The sequence below is a fragment of the Notolepis coatsorum genome (genome assembly GCF_963971535.1).
Source record: "Notolepis coatsorum genome assembly, chromosome: 8".
NCBI classification, from domain to species: domain Eukaryota; kingdom Metazoa; phylum Chordata; class Actinopteri; order Aulopiformes; family Paralepididae; genus Notolepis; species Notolepis coatsorum.
The window spans coordinates 75,736,242-75,753,269 of NC_140172.1; the positions used below are offsets into that span (position 1 = coordinate 75,736,242).

General features: G+C 43.4%; 1 protein-coding gene across 1 annotated transcript in view; it reads right to left on the reverse strand.

The window, feature by feature from the left end:
- The window catches only part of tmprss15 (transmembrane serine protease 15), a gene marked incomplete at both ends in the record, with an annotated part of 325,512 nt that overhangs the window by 114,775 nt on the left and 193,709 nt on the right, over positions 1-17,028 (reverse strand). The window contains 4 exons of the mRNA XM_084320458.1: positions 2,103-2,197; positions 3,319-3,414; positions 4,740-4,866; positions 5,364-5,474. Coding sequence (XP_084176584.1) covers positions 2,103-2,197; positions 3,319-3,414; positions 4,740-4,866; positions 5,364-5,474 — 429 coding nt within the window. The remainder of the gene's footprint in view (positions 1-2,102; positions 2,198-3,318; positions 3,415-4,739; positions 4,867-5,363; positions 5,475-17,028) is intronic.

Genomic DNA, 17,028 nt, shown 5'->3' on the forward strand with positions numbered 1-17,028 from the left:
TCCGCCTAAAATATATACCTACAGTAGGTAAATGGAATATTGCTCCACTTCTACAAGGGCCATTTGCATATCTAGGGACATCTATGGACCTCAGGGAATGTATTCACAGTGTCAGAAATATTGTGTCTATTACTAGGCTTGCTTAAATTGTGATGAAACAAAGGAGAATATGAATTATGATTTTTCTTTGCATTTTTGACAGTGAATAACACCATGCTAATAATGACCAAACATTAAAAACGGCCACTGATCTCGTTCAGTACCTTCTTGAGATCATGTGTACAAAAAAATCTAAGAAAATTAATAAAGGGAAGATGATTAAACGGAAGGTTCTGTAGATACAGTACTGAATTCTCCCATCCGGACCAATGCAATTTGAAATATTATTATAGAATATAGAATAGGAGGCTTATAAATTACCTTATTATAGCCAATTCGCACATTTATATATATATTAGAGGTGGGCATAGATACATTTTTTAATCAAGATTAATCGATCTGCAATTGATTAAAATGGCTCAAAAAGAAAAAATTCTGCCGAAGGCATTGAAAATATGTGTGTTCTACCCAAATAATGACCTTACTTTTCTTTCCTCCTTACGTTTCTCAGGCCAGGTGGCCCATTACACCATGAGCCCATCTCCCGTTTCCAAAATGCATTACAGACTGTTTGAAAAAGCTGTTTTGCTATGATAATTGGTAATGAAATATCAAAATAATGTTCAATAAGATGTACTTGTGTTTAATAAGTTGTTTTATTCAGAAGTTAACACAAATAAATAATATTACCAGTACAGAATAGTACAGTATCTAGCACACTCTCAGGAGCAAAACAGAAAGAAGCATTTCAAACTTGAACTATGTGACATGGCTTGACTCAATCAGTCCAATCTCTATTTCTCCTTCTTCCACCAGTCACTCAGGCAGACCAGCTTGTTTTATGTAGCGGTGTCTACTTATAGTGCCTATAATATTTTTCCCGTTGGGTGCCAGACAGGGCCAAACCCTGCCAATGCAAATCAAATTACCTTTTTAATTGGTTAATTAGGCCTATAGCTCCGGCATAAGACTGTACCACATAAAGGTAGACAAATAATTTAATTAATAGTAGGCCTAGACTACTGAGCAAGCTAAATCATAGGTTAGTTTGCTCAAATGTAACAATCAATTACCTTTTCATAAATTCAAAAACCACTCAAGAGTCATGCTCAATTCAAAATCAAAATGTCCATGTATTGGATTCAATTCAAATCATAAGCAAACATTTCATAAAACAAACAATTCATTTTCAGTCCAGCATGTGTCTTAAACTCCCATAAACCAGTCAGGTCACTCAATTCAGTTCAGCCCGTGGGGCAGCGGTGGCCTAAAGGTTAGAGAAGCAGGTTTGTGACCGGAAGGTTGCCAGTTCGATCCCCGGGACCGACAGGAACACCAACCGCTGAAGTGCCCTTGAGCCCCAACTGCTCCAGTGGAGTTGCTCAGTGGCCAATGGTGTCAACTGTGGTTGTACTGGGCAGCTCCCAGGTGTGAATGGAACTGTGTGAATGTGAAGCAGGGCGTTCCTGAAAAAGAGCATCTGTGCTCAGCGAACCTACCCTGGGTAAATAAAGGTTAAACATTATTTTTCTTTTAAATAAAATGTTTTTTTTTGTTTTTTATAGATCAACAGCGTCAATTATATTATCGCGCGATACTAGTCTGCTGCGTCAGCGGCCCAGCTCTAATATATATACATATATTATCTTTCAAATGCACACAACCCCCCCCCCACACACACATACTACACTATCCCGAGGGACGAACCAAAATTACCCACCGTCAACAAAATACCCCCCCCCCCCCCCCCCCCCCAACTACACTAGGGTGACCAAACGTCCTCTTTTGACCGGACATGTCCTCTTTTCACGCACTGTCCGGGAGGTCCGTGGGGGTTTTATAAATTCATGACACAGTACCCAACACTCCCACCCCACACAATGCTATGCCAACAGCTAGCTATGCGACGATGCCGGTAGCGACACCTAGCTACCAGGTACGATGCTACATTAACTGCTAGCCCATAGCTACCGGGTACGACGCTATGCTAACTGCTAGCTCACTCGTGCTCTGTTGGTTACCGGCTGCTCCGCTCTCCGTCAGGCCGCAAGAGACGACAACCACCAAGACTCCGTTGGTTCCAGGTTGCTCTGCTCTCCTGTTTCCAGACCGACAGAGAGACGCCATTCCCACACAGAGACGTCTTGCTTCCCACCCCAATACCCGCTAAACACAGTACTCAACCCAAACCCACACAGTACACAGCAGAGAGTTCAATTTACTCATGGCTCTTCTGCACATGGCAGAGAGTTCCATTCGACCACGGCTCTGTACACAACATACAGTTAGCTGTGTGCTCTGCACACTGGGCATATGTCCTCACGCCCGCCTGGCCAGGCGCCCAATGTCCTCGGCCAACCCCCGCAGTGGCTCCCCGGGTCGAGCCCGCCATGTTGTTCGCATCCCGGTCACCCTTGACCCCCGACCAGCGGGAAATGGAACCCTGCGAAGCCTCTGTGGAACCCTCTTGCCTCATCATGGCTCTCAATGTCCTCCTCCATGTCTCCTGACCACCCGCACGTTCCTTCTTCCTCTCCGTCCTCTCCTTTCTCTCTCCCCCCTTTCGACCCACTGCAGACATCCATGCCGCTGTGCCAAGCTAGCCACTAACTGCAGCTAAGCTAGGCTACGCTAAGCTAATGCAAGTCAGAGTTACTTAAGTACTAAAAAGTAAAAGTTAAAACTTATTTTTATTGCAAGGGATAGACCAGGGGTCTCAAACTCATTCCATCATGGGCCAAGTTTTCATATGATATTAAATTATTTCATCCCGGAGGGAGAGAGACACACTTTAAACAGCCTGTATTATCCTGTGGTCCTAGTTATCACATTTAAAATGCAGACCTACAAAGTACAAATCTTGCAGGTCCAACCATTTTAATTAGTATATTTGTTTCTCTGGCCGAACTAACGTTAACGTTATTTATCCTGCGGCCGCAATTATTTAAAAACAGCCAATCAAATCCCCATCAATGGAAAATGAACCCGCCCATGTCCATGCTGATTGGTCCTTGTGCAAGACTAGAAAGTGGGGATCTTTGATTAAACACCCATACTTTCACTTAAGTATAATTTCTGGGTACTTTTTACACCCCTGAGTGTATGTGATCCAATGATGGCTGTATTATTCTACATAGAATATTATATATTCATATAAAATATAGATGACGTGAAACCTGGTAATATACATAGAATATTATATATTCATATATAGCCTACCTGGTGTTGGTCTGCAGGGTCCCGTTGGGGTCAGAGGTCAGAGTCATGAAGGGAGAATCTCCAGCTGTTACAGAAACCTGAAGAGCCTCACCTGCCCTGAGGAACATTCAGACAACAACAACAACAACAACAACAACAACAACAACAACAACAACATAATAATACGTGTTATTATAATAATAATAACAATATGTGTTATTATTCCAACCCTAATAATAATAACAATAACAATAATAATAATAATAATAATAATAATAATAATAATAATAATAATAATAATAATAATAATAATAATAACTAGAATGGGTGCTCTTTGGAGCACATACTATAGTGGGTCATAGATAGTTCCCCCCAGTGAATGAAGGACGTACGGCAGGTACACATACCTGTTATGTCATCTCTAGTGGCCTTTTGATTTGAAGGAGTCCCTCATTGGAATTGAAAATTGTAACGAAAGAATTGGACACCTTCTTGCCATGGAGTGCTCATGTATTTAATATTGTCTGTTTTAAGATTATTTTTTTTATTTGTGTGATCTCACTAGCTCACTATCTTTATTTGTTTGTTTTAATGTTGTTCTATATATATGAACATTTTCTGTATGCTGTTTTCTTGGCCAGGGACCACTTTCAATGTGATGACCCTGGTTAAATATCAATGTGATTACCCTGGTTAAATATCAATGTGATGACCCTGGGTACATATCAATGTGAATACCCTGGTTAAATATCAATGTGATTACCCTGGTTAAATATCAATGTGATGACCCTGGTTACATATCAATGTGAATACCCTGGTTAAATATCAATGTGATAACCCTGGTTAAATACCAATGATTACCCTGGTTAAATATCAATGTGATTACCCTGGTTAAATATCAATGATTACCCTGGTAAAATATCAATGTGATGACCCTGGTTAAATATCAATGTGATTACCCTGGTAACATATCAATGGGATTACAGGGTGGCTAGGTAAGCATACTATTGGTTGCATCTGGGCAATGTCTTCTGTTCAGTAGACTATCATCTTTTATTGAGCACAAGGGGGACAGACAAATTTAAGATGGTAAACATGGCCGGTATATTTACCTGTACCCCAGGTATCTGCAGATGTATATTTACCTATACCCCAGGTATCTGCAGATGTATATTTACTTGTATCCCAGGTATCTGCAGATGTATATTTACCTGTATCCCAGGTATCTGCAGATGTATATTTACCTGTATCCCAGGTATCTGCAGATGTATATTTACCTATACCCCAGGTATCTGCAGATGTATATTTACCTGTATCCCAGGTATCTGCAGATGTATATTTACCTGTATCCCAGGTATCTGCAGATGTATATTTACCTGTATCCCAGGTATCTGCAGATGTATATTTACCTGTATCCCAGGTATCTGCAGATGTATATTTACCTGTATCCCAGGTATCTGCAGATGGAATGAGAAGTCTGTGGGCTCCAGTGGTGAGCGCAGGCTGTGTAGAGAGAGGTCTGGACCTGGATCTTCAGACGCTCTGTACCATTCACTGATACTACATGCACTGGAACACACAGAAACACTATCATTATATATTATATAATGTTAGTAGGTGATATTAATCTAACTATGTTAGAATATAATGTTAGTATTAGGTTAGAATATAATGTTAGTAGGGGTGTAAATATTTGACCCCACAACGATTCAATCCGATTACGTTTCTTCAGGCAACGACTCAATGCATCATGAAATCTCTTAATTTGACCACGATTCGATTCGATTCGATTAATGTTCGATCAGTTACTTCCCCAAAAACAATTGTATACACAAATGTGGCTGGGGGAACTGATTCACTCAGCATGAATGAATAGGTCAATAATAGGGGTGTAAATATTTGACCCCACAATGATTCGATTTGTTTACGATTCTTCAGGCAACGATTCAATGCATCATGAAATATCTTTACCACGATTCGATGCGATTTGACCTTAGGATCGATGCATTGCGATTGTTACACACCCCTAAATGTTAGTGTTGTGTTTTTAATATAATGCTGCTCACCACAGTCAGCTTCATCTGAGGAGTCTGGACAGTCCACCGAACCATCACACTGGCCGTTGCCATGGATACAGTCTCCACTCTGGCACTGGTACTGGGCTGCTGGACAAGGCTCTGTCAAACAGAAGTAACATGATCCCTGTTAAAAGTGTTCTAAATAACATTCAGCCACTATATGTCACACTAGAGCACCAGCATATCAGACCAAAACAATGGTGTGCTTACATAGGGTTACATAATAGGCCTTTCACACCGGCAGGGCTCGGTGCCGGTTCCCGAACCTAATCTCAAACCGGCCGGCGTGTTCACACTGTAAATGGTTCGGAACGTGAAAAGTCGGTGCTCAGCTGGAACCGAAAAATAGTTGTTTTTTTCCTTGCGAATCGTGACATCATCAGTGGGCGTGTCATATTATAGGCTGTGAAGACAAGCGTAAACTGCGAAGAGTAGAGGCTCTGCATTTTATAATTTTTTTTACATTTATTTAACCTATATTTACCCAGGCAAGCAAGTAAGAACAAATTCTTATTTTATTTATTGTGAAAAGTATGCATAATGTTGTGTTAATTCCACGACAAGAGATATGTAATGTTAATTACCTGAAATTATTCCATTTTGGGGGCGGGGGACCCTGTTGATATCGGGATCGGAAATTAAGAGTTGGACAATATCGGTATATCGGATATCGGTAAAAAAGCCAATATCGAACATCGCTAATTCAAATGTAATGTTATTATACGGCACAAGTACAATACACCATCCAACCAGAGTGGATAAATTAATGCTCCAGAAATAACCATAAATATGCGTGGAGAAAAGCTTAGTGACCCCTTAGTGATAGTGACACACACACACACACAGACACACACACAGACACACACACACACACACACACACACACACACACACACACACACATACATGTAGGGGAGACCGGGGCACAGTGGATCAGAAATCTTATATTTCAGCATTTTTCCTGGCTTGATGACAGCATGGTTCTGGTCTACTGTGGAATTGATAGCAGAATATGTTCTCTATAAAACATGTCTATCATATCCTGCCAACTGCCAAATATGAGATGCTGAGATGGGGTTGAATGTAAAAATATATTTGATCCAGGGGAGCTCCAGTAGCTCACCGCGTACCTCGGACGCTATTTCGGCGTCGGGGACAACCGTGCGCGTCACGGATCTGGGGTACACGAGTTCGACTCCCGGACTCGCCGTATTTTCTCAGAGTGTCTTTCCCCCGATCTATACCCCATTCAACCTGTTTCTGTCGGTCATGCTTGACCAGAAAAAGCGATAAACGCTAAAAGAACCAGCTGACTGGTCAAAGTTTAAAAAAAAATATATATATATTTGATCCACTGTGCCCCAGTAACGGGGTACAGTGGATCGCTACCTGGGGCACTGTGAATCAGTCCATATATTTATACATAATTCTTCTGAAACCAGATAAAGCATGCAATAGTATGGCACAGATTGATATAATATATATATATATATAGTTATATTTGGAATAAAAAAGTTTAATTGAGGAGTTAATATTGCCGTTAGTCAACAAACAAAGCAACCTCCTTTTACCGGGGCACAGTGAATCACTTAAGAAACCCGAAATTTTACATTTGATGGTACAAAACGGGGATTACCTTTCAATTCTTCACAAAAGTGTGTTGCCTGGAAATTAAACACATTTTCAGATATGGATTAACCAGAGGCACACACTGATGACATCATCAAGGCATTCCTGTGTACAAGTTTCTATAAATAGCCACTGATTCACTGTGCCCCTTGATCCACTGTGCCCCGGTCTCCCCTACTGTATACATGCAAAATGAATAGTTCCAGCAAAGTAGGCTTCTATTATTCTAATGACTTGTTTTATTGGGTATCATAGTAATAATAATAATAATAATAAATCAAATTTATATAGCGCCTTTCATAGAACCCAAGGTCGCTTTACAATCAGGACAAAACATAGGGCAAGGAAAGTAGGGGGGGAGAGGGAAGAGGGGATGAGGGAAAGTAGGGGATAATGGACCTAATTTAATCTAAAACTAACTGATGGGGAAAGCCTTGGTGAAGAGGTGTGTTTTTAGAGCGGATTTGAAGGTGTCCAGGGTTGGGGCGTTGCGGATTTCGGGGGGGAGAGAGTTCCAGAGGGTAGGGGACGCCACGCTGAAGGCTCTGTCCCCAAAAGTCCGTAACCTGGTGCGAGAGATGGAGAGGAGACCTAGATCAGAGGATCGTAGGTTCCGGGATGGAGTGTACTGGTGGAGGAGATCAGACAGGTACCGGGGGGCGAGGGCATGGAGGGATTTGTAGGTGAGGAGCAGGAATTTGAAGGTGATGCGGAACCTGACTGGAAGCCAGTGGAGATGGATGAGGGTGGGGGTGATGTGCTGCCAGGGCTTGGTGTGAGTGAGAACCCTGGCAGCTGAGTTCTGGACATACTGGAGCCTGTCCAGGGCTTTGCTGGGTACCCCGAACAGGACTCCATTACAGTAGTCCAACCGGGAGGTGACAAATGAGTGGATCAGGGTCTCCGCCACTGAGTCTGAGAGTGAGGGTCGGAGACGGGAGATGTTCCTGAGGTGGTAGAAGGCAGACTTGGTGACAGATTTGATGTGGGAGTGAAATGAAAGTGTGGAGTCAAGGGTGACGCCCAGGTTACGGACTTCGAGAGACGGGGAGATGGAACAGCCGTCAACGTGGAGGAGGAGATCCCCAACCTTCCCGAGCAGTGCCTTGGGGGCCACAACCATGAGCTCTGTCTTTTTGCTGTTGAGTTTAAGTAATTTGGTAATGTAGTAGTGTAGAACATGACATATTAGCATGACATCTAATTTATTAATGCCAATACTGAACGACTGCACAATTGGCTCTTGACAAGTGTAAACTATGGATTAGTCGGTCGCAGTCAACGTCGAAACCTTTAGCTCAACTGGTCCCACACTGTACGAAAAAAAGCTGCAAGAGGGCGGCTAAGTGGTGCAGTGGGCAAGGCGCTCGCCACTAACGCAGGAGATGCTGGGTTCGAGCCCAGCTCTCGGCGTTGCTTCCGGCTTGGCTGGTCGTTCATACTATTGGCAGTATTAGGGGGTGGGAAAGCTAGTGGGTGGGAATCGGACGTTGTGGACAGCGACTCCTACAGGTCGGTTGGTGCGCCTGTACAGCAGAATCAGGAAGTATCGGGGGCAGCGTGAGCCTCCCACACGTTACTCCTCGCCACTGAGAGATCGCGCTGTGCAGGTGAAAAGATGCGACAGCTGCCTCCTCGTGTACCGGAGGGGACACGTGATGCAAGGCTTCATCCACATTGCAGCCGGTCTAACAACGTTCGAGACAGGGGAGGGTAGAATTGGAATAATACGAAATCGGGATGGGAGAAAAATAGAAAATGTGGAGAAAAAGTAGATACAAAAAAAAAAGCTGCAAGAAAACGGTAAATGTCTGGCATCAATGGTTGCCAAATACTTACTGTCAAATTACAGTAAAATGTATTGTATTTGTATGGCATTTACACTTAAAGTTGAAAAACAAAAGTAATCTGTAAAATAATTAAGGCTAGGCGGTCGAGTGGCGTAGCGGAGATTGCGCTCGTCACCAATGCAAGAGGCTGCGGTCTCGACTCCCGGAGTCAGCATTGCCTGCGGCTTGGGCCCATCGTCATACTAACTCGTTTTGGCTGAGTTAGCGGGAGGGAAGTCGTGGGTGGTAATCTGGCGTTGTGGACAGCGACACCTACAGGTCAGGTCTGGGCGCCTGCTCAGCGAAAGGCAGGAAGTGGTGAAGGCAGCATGACCTCCCACGTGTTACACTTCACCAATGAGAGTCCTCGCTGCCAGGTGAAAAGAGAGCCGCTGGCTGTCTCCGCATGTGTCGGAGGAAGCATGCGGTAGACTTCAGGGTTCCCTTGTACCGACCAGTAGGGGGAACATGCGCACAACGACCAGGTAGGGGAGGGGGGGAATTGGCATAACGACAAAAAATTGGGATGGAAGGAAAAAGCATAGAAAATCAGGCGGAGAAAAAGAGGATACAATTTTTTTTATTAAGGCTGTCAAAGTTAACGCGGTATTAACGTGTTAACGTCCGATTCTATTAACGCCACTATTTTTTTTAACTCACGATTAACTTTTTCAAAAAAAATAATATATATATATATATATATTTTTATATATATATATTTTGATAGGTGGTCAAAACTTAAAAACTCAGTACAGGCACGGATATCAATAGTTAAGATGGACGTACTACCTAGAATCAACTTCTTCAGCTCAATGCTACCGTTACCCCCTCCAGAGGGTTACTGGAAAAAATTACACTCCTCCACATACAAATTTATTTGGAATAACAAACCACCACGTATAAAAAGATCCACAGCACAGAGAAACAAAGCAGACGGTGGTATGGCATTTCCAGATTTTTTCCACTATTTTAAGGCGTACACTTTAAGACCATTGACAACATGGTTTGATCCCCAAGCATTAGTATCCTGGAGAAAATTAGAAGAAAATATAGTAGCCCCACATAGACTGAAGGACATAGCATACACTAAATGATCAATTAAGCAATGCAAATGGAAATTTGGCCCCATAATTACTCATGCGATCCGGATATGGCGTGAAACACACAAAAAACATTCTAATCCACATAAATGGCACAATCATACTCCCTTATTCAATAACAATGCACTCTTGATTGGAAAACGACCTATAAGATTCCCTATATCGGAAAAGCAAGGCATACACTCATTAGGTGATGTTTTTAACAAACAGGGTTTCTGTAGCTATGAAGAAATACGCAAAAAATTTAATCTCACAGAGTCCACAAATTTTTTTTACACACAGTTATTGTTATGTTTGAAGTCTCACAGTGTTCCATTAAAGATACCAATTGAACACCACAGATACCACAAATTCTTCTATGAAAGAGAGACATCGAGAGGTTTTGTTTCAGATTTTTATCATCAATTACTAACGTCCTCGTATGAAACCCTCCACCTAGACTCCGTCTGGAGGAGGGATATACCAGACCTGGAAAGCGATTTTGATTGGCAAGAAGCCTGGGCAAATGTTCGATTTACATCAAGGAACCCAGACCATCAACAAATAAATCTTAACTATATTCACAGGACAGGACATACTTGACTCCTATAAGACTGAAAAAAAATGGGTCTTAAACAAGACTCCAAATGCTCCTTATGTACAAATGGGGACGAGGGGACATTTATGCACATGTACTGGGACTGCCCACCAGTTAAAATATTCTGGAAAGAGGTGACCCAGCAATTATCAAATCTCTTAACTCTGAATATACCTGGGCCCCGTTCCCCGTACCTGGATAACTGAGTTAGCCGGATAATTTCCTGTCTAGTCTGACTTAAGCCGGACCTTCCTGTTCCCCGACGCGCGATTGTCCAAATCACCATGACAACAGATCAAAAAGTTTGAGCCTGGTCGAGAGCAGGGTTAACTTCAGTTAGCCGGATGAACCATGGCCACGCCCCAGCAAAGAAATGACAGCTCGCTTCCTGAAATGATTCTCACAGTCTAGATCCCATTTATACCATTCTGAATTATGTTTCTGTGCTTCGTTTTCCTAGAGGGGGCTTTTGAAATGTATAATAATAGAACTAAATGCTGATAATAAATCATATTGAGCCTATAGATTTACTTTGTCCTAAATAAAATAATGCACGTCATATACGGCGCTCGGAGTCGCGATACACGCTGCATGTGGTTATTTTAATAACGGCGCATTGCAAATGTGAATCCCGCAGGGATATTTTTAATGAATGAAACCTATCGGCCGTTTGGCTCTGATTAGTTTCGTATATTCTCCGCTGTAGATTTGCTTAACGGAGCGCCCGGATTGTGTTTCATTCAAGCATAAAATTGAAGTGTCTCTGCGTGGATTGTGGTTTTTGTGTGATATTGTAACTGGGATTAAAATGTCTGATGAGATGCGCTGTTTGACGGATTTGAGAAATTGAATGAGCCGTTGACGTCACATTAATGCATTTGAGAATAAAGAGATAAAACTTCATTCTTTGGTAAGAAAAATATTCTAAACACGGGTCTCTCGTCCATTAATGCATAAACAATGAGTATATCCCGTCTGGCACAGTGGCGCAGCGGCTAGTGCTGAATCCTGGCAACCGGGCGACCGGTGTTCGAAACCCTGCGTTTCCAATATAATTTTTTTGGAATATAATATTAATGATTATACGCAAAAGTAGCCTAGTTTTAAGTTCAAATAATATAAATCTACATGCATTGAGGATGTCATTCTTTATATAGCTCTCAATGTGCACCAAATTGAATTATTCCTACATTGCAAAAAGAAGGAAAAGACTAGGAGAAGTGGGATTCGAACCCGGGCCGCCTGTGTGAAAGTCAAAAGCAGAAACCGTTACACCACAGTGCAGATAAGTAAAAGATCCACCATACATCAATCAATGGGTAAGAGAGCCGTATCCTTATTCTGTATAACAGTTTAACTAATTATTTTCGCTAGCAAGATCTCATTTGATTATCCATTCCATAAACCTACTGCCAGCAGGCAAGTTTAAAGAAATATAATCTGATTGATTGGGGTAATGAGGGACTTAAAATTAGCCTATAGATAACGCATTTAACTTGTCTGCGAGGCGATTGAGCCGTACTGCAATCTGTTAATAAAGTTTTAAATCAATTAATCAATCAATGCCGTTGGAAAATCAGGATCTCTGCTATCGATACGTGCTGGCTTTTCAACTGAAGCGGCCGCGCACACTTATCCTGGGTCTCAAGTCTGGTTCGAGTTAACGAGACTGAATCCACCTTCGAGGAACAGGAAAATCCCGGCTTCAAACATCGGGTTAACTGAATCTGGATAATGGGACTCTTGATCGACTTAGTTGAACCAGGTACGGGGAATAGGGCCCTGTACACCCCTCTGTATTACTGCTGAATGATGTTTTTGAGTATGCAGTACATCCACAGCTAAAGAGATTGGTTTTATCGGGTATCACAGTGGCTAAAAAGCTGATAGCATCACGATGGTTCCAACCGGAAAAAAATTGCCGAAAGGTCTGGAATCTGGATTATTACATATCTCGATGTGATTTATCAAGAAATATCTACAGCAAGAATTTTGGGTCTCAATGAATCCAAAATGACAATGTGGTTAGAAGTGGTGGAGAAAATAAAAGCTAGCATATAATGGTAGTGTCTGGTTAGGAGCGAGGGATAATGGATGGATTATCCAATGGGGGGTCCGGGAGGGGGGGGTACGAGCTAGAGCATATGTGTGTAGGGTATTAGATAGCAGGTATTGGGGGTATATCCTGTATAAGACATTTAACTATATGGTGATTTCATTGGATGTGCACTGTTAATAATGCTTGTATATCTTATCGTGTGTTGTCATGTTTGTTTATATGTTTGTTTAAAAAATAATAAAAAAATAAAACACAAAAAAATATATATATATATTTTTTTTTACTAGACTTCACTCAGGTGTATTATTGATATTCTCATTGATACTATTTTTGTTTCTGACTCAAAGTGTGTGTGTGTGTGTGTGTGTGTGTGTGTGTGTGTGTGTGTGTGTGTGTGTGAGAGAGATAGAGAGGGGGGATGAGAGAGATGAGGAAGGGGCAAGAGAGAAAGAGAGCTGTGAGTTCTCAGCCCTTGTGTGGGTGAATGTAACAAGTTCCTAACGTTTTCTTTCTCCTATTATTTCATGCACTTTATTCATTGTTTTAAATTATTATTTTCTTTTAAGTTATTTTGTGCATCACTCTGTTTTGAATTTGATGCAAATTTGCAATGCATGAGGGTCATCCTTTTGTGTTAAATGCAAGGGTGCAGTCGTAATATCAGAAGTGCCTGTACTCTGTTTAAATGATGCCACGTGCATGCGCATACATGTTCCCTCGCGTGTGCACAGAACAGATTATTATTATGCATAATTAGTAGGAAACATGTTTGTATAGGAAATCACTAGTTTTAGTTTAGTTTTTGTAAATATTGCCTTGAAATAGAGAAGCTGAAAAAGGTAGCAGGATGTAGCCTTCAATATATAAAGAAATTATATTGTCAACAGAAAAACAAACAATGTTTTAAATGTAATTGTAGATACAATATTGTAGTTCAAATGTCTTTAATTGAATAAGTTAAACTAGAAAAGAAAATACAAACTAAATTAACAATGTAACTTACAGTTTATAGAAGGACAGTTTCCTTCTGAAGCACAACTTAATGCCTCATCCTTCCAGTCGGGATCATTTGTCACATAGTGAGAGCTCCACAGCTCAAGCAAACCCCCTAGTAGGGTCATCTGTGGCACTTCCGTGACCGTGGAGAGCGAAGGTCCGTTTCTCAATGGATTTGTCATCTTAGTCTATTTGCCATCCCATAGAGCCCCATTGTGAACCCGGAAATTTCGGAACCACCAAAGTTTTATGATGGATAGGGATAGTACGGGTCCCCAGCATTCAGAAACTGCCGGATGCTAAGTTGTAAATGTTGGGCAACTTTTTTTATTTGCATAATTAGCATTAATTAGCATAATCGCCTAAATGGACAAATCTCAGAAACTACTTGATCAATTTCAACAATGTTGGAGTTGTTTTGTGGGTTATTCAGGATGCAGAATCCATTTATGATACTTAAGAGGAGAAAACAGTTTCAAAATTGCAATATTTACTGGAATTTACCAAATTTCTACTCATTTTGGTGCCATTTTTTATGAATTTTCTGTTTATAAATGTTTCAGAAGATGCTGAATTTATAGATCATTTTCATGGAAAGTTCAATTGTAAACAGAATAATAATAATAATAATAATAATAATAATAATAATAATAATAATAATAATAATAATAATAATAATAATAATAATAACTTTAATTTGTAGATCGCCTAATGGGGTACTCTAGGCGATTATGCTTGGTTACTGGGGTAACTGCTGCAGTTGAGCTCTGCCATGAGTCCACTTGGCAGCAGAGCAGTTTGCTGCCACAACTAGAAACGTTAGGTTATGTATATAACCAAGTTCTGTTAGTTATGGTGTGCTCAGCACCAGTTGCATATATCTCGCTTCAGCATATATACACTGAATAATTTCACAAATGTACCTTTAAATGCCAGCATTCATCTGGCCACACCCCCATCCGCTTACCTATATAAGCAGGGATGGTGCCACACACTCATCTCCTTCCCAACAAATTTCACCACAATGAAAAATCAAGGGCCGCAGCGGCGTCCTGGTGCTGAGCGCACCATAACTAACAGAACGTTCTGTTCCGTTATGGCTTCACTCAGCACCAGTTGCATAACAGGAGCTGAGCGGGAGCCATAGCTCGACAAATACACCCCGCTGAGGCCCCCCACAGCCATCAGATCAGGGAGGGCCGAGCCCCCCCGACCCACCCTAATGGAGGGCACCCCCCCTATTGGTGGCTTCACGGGAGGGCAATGGACCCGACCGTGCGAAGAGGCACTCAAGCAACTCAACGCACAGGGTGAGCAGAGCGTGGCTTGACCCCACGACTACACACACGCACAACCCGCATGCCACCCGGGAACGAACGGAGGAAACAACCTCGTTACTGCCCCCAGAATCACGGGGTCAAGGGCAAACCCAACCCTGTGGCAAGGCCGCAGCAGCGGAGCGCGAAGGAAGACCCAGACCCACCAAAGGGACTGGACCCCCTGGAACGGGGGCCCGGAGAAGTCCATGATGCCAGCATCAAGACCCCACCAGGCGGGCACTTAGTGACCCCGCCCCCCACATCGCCAGCGTATTCGGACAAAGGCCCCTCAGCCGAGCGGGCCCTGTCCCCCCAATAGTACACCGCCTGGCACACTGACCCTGCAGAACAGGCAGTCAGCATGGCCGTAAGCACACAAAAAAGGTTAACCAACGGAAGCAGGCAGCGCACCGGGGAAAAACCAGGCAACAGGCTGTTAACCCTAGCCTGGAGACTGCGGACGAGACAGGCGCCAGAGGGGACAGCTGAACACAGCCGCCCCGGCGGAAGGGGCGTATGCTGGTGTTGTTGCATGACCAAGCCTCCATTTAAAAACCCCCACCCAGAGGGGTTGAGGCAGAGAAGGCTGACACGATTGGCAGACGTCATGAACGTGCAGGGGCACCCTCAACCGGTGAACCCGAGAGTTGACACTGCTCCAACACACCAGGGAATCAACCACCTTGGCGTTACCCAATGCGGTGGTTGTTCCTATAACCCCTCAAGAAAAAACTCCAAAACACACCTGCGGGTATACACCGGCTATACCGCAGTACAAGTGTTTCAGTTTTCAAAAAAGGGTTAACCCAGGCCTACGGGTCGACGAAACATTACCTCGGACCGGGCCTGGCGATACGGGAAGCACAGGGTCACCAGAGGAGGTCAAAGACCACCCCAACAGGCCCCTCTTCGCCATGCGTGAGAGAGGAGCGAAAAAGAATGGAGAACCAGCCCCTAAGCACACCGTACTTGGTATTCCCAGGCGGTCTCCCAACCAAGTACTAACCAGGACCAACCTGTGTAGCGGCCGAGATCCGACGAGATCGAGCGTGTACAGGTTGGCATGGCCGTAAGCCATTACGACAGTGCTGAGTAAAAACGTACCCAACCAGGGTCTCCATAGCGCTTAACCCTGTGACACCCGGACCGACCTGGCATTTTTCCCCCTGAAAAAAGACCAAGTCCCTCAGGGTACCAGACCAGCAGATCTGCATCCCCGGCGGACAACGGGTTCAACTGATCCGGACCAGCGTGACCAGAACCAGTCCCGTGCCCTAACCACGCCGACATGCCTACTCCAGGAGAAGGGCAGATATGCGTGTCGATCTTAACATGAAAAGAAGGCGCCACCCAGACGTTCGGGCGAACCGCGCCTGGTGGCCCACCCCAAGGGCGTGAGACCCCTCTACATATGTTCAGATCCATTCCGTCATCATCCCCCAGACATGAACGAGAATCCGTCGATAACCAACCCAGGTCGTGGGATGTGGTCGTCGGAAGAGGAAAAACCCCCATCTCAGTCGCTTTATAAAAACGCCGTTTTAACCACAAGCAACCAAGGCGTGCCAGTCAGTCGCCTGTTTATAGCGAGCTAGCACTATACGTGCGTCGGGACACACCCCCATCAATGAACAGGCTATTTAGACCTGTCATTGAATCCCCAAGGCGCCCAGGGGAACGACAAGAGGGGTGTGACACTTCCTAACTCCAACACTTTTTGAATAGAAAAGAAGGAAGCATCAACAGTATGTATCCCAGTCTACACAGCCGGGGGTAAAAATTTTTCACATTTTTACATCCCACCACCCTCCCATAGGAAGGAGACGGGGATCCCCAGAGAGACTTCCCACGCGAGCTGTACAGATTGAAAAGAATATATTGCACCTTGAGCCATGTAAAAAATTGGTTTTAGGGCTCTCCGGGGAAGAGGCACTGAACCCATACACACTCAATAATCGAATTGAATCGAATACATATACAATAGAATAGGACACCTTCTAGAGGGTCCACTCACTTTGACAATCTGAGGAGGAAGGCTCTGTACTCTGATGGAGGCTCCCTCACATGGAAGAAGGAGTCCGAACTCACAGAAGGCCCGAATAGGCGCTTGGTGAGGAGGAGCCCTGACCACCCCCCTGAAACAG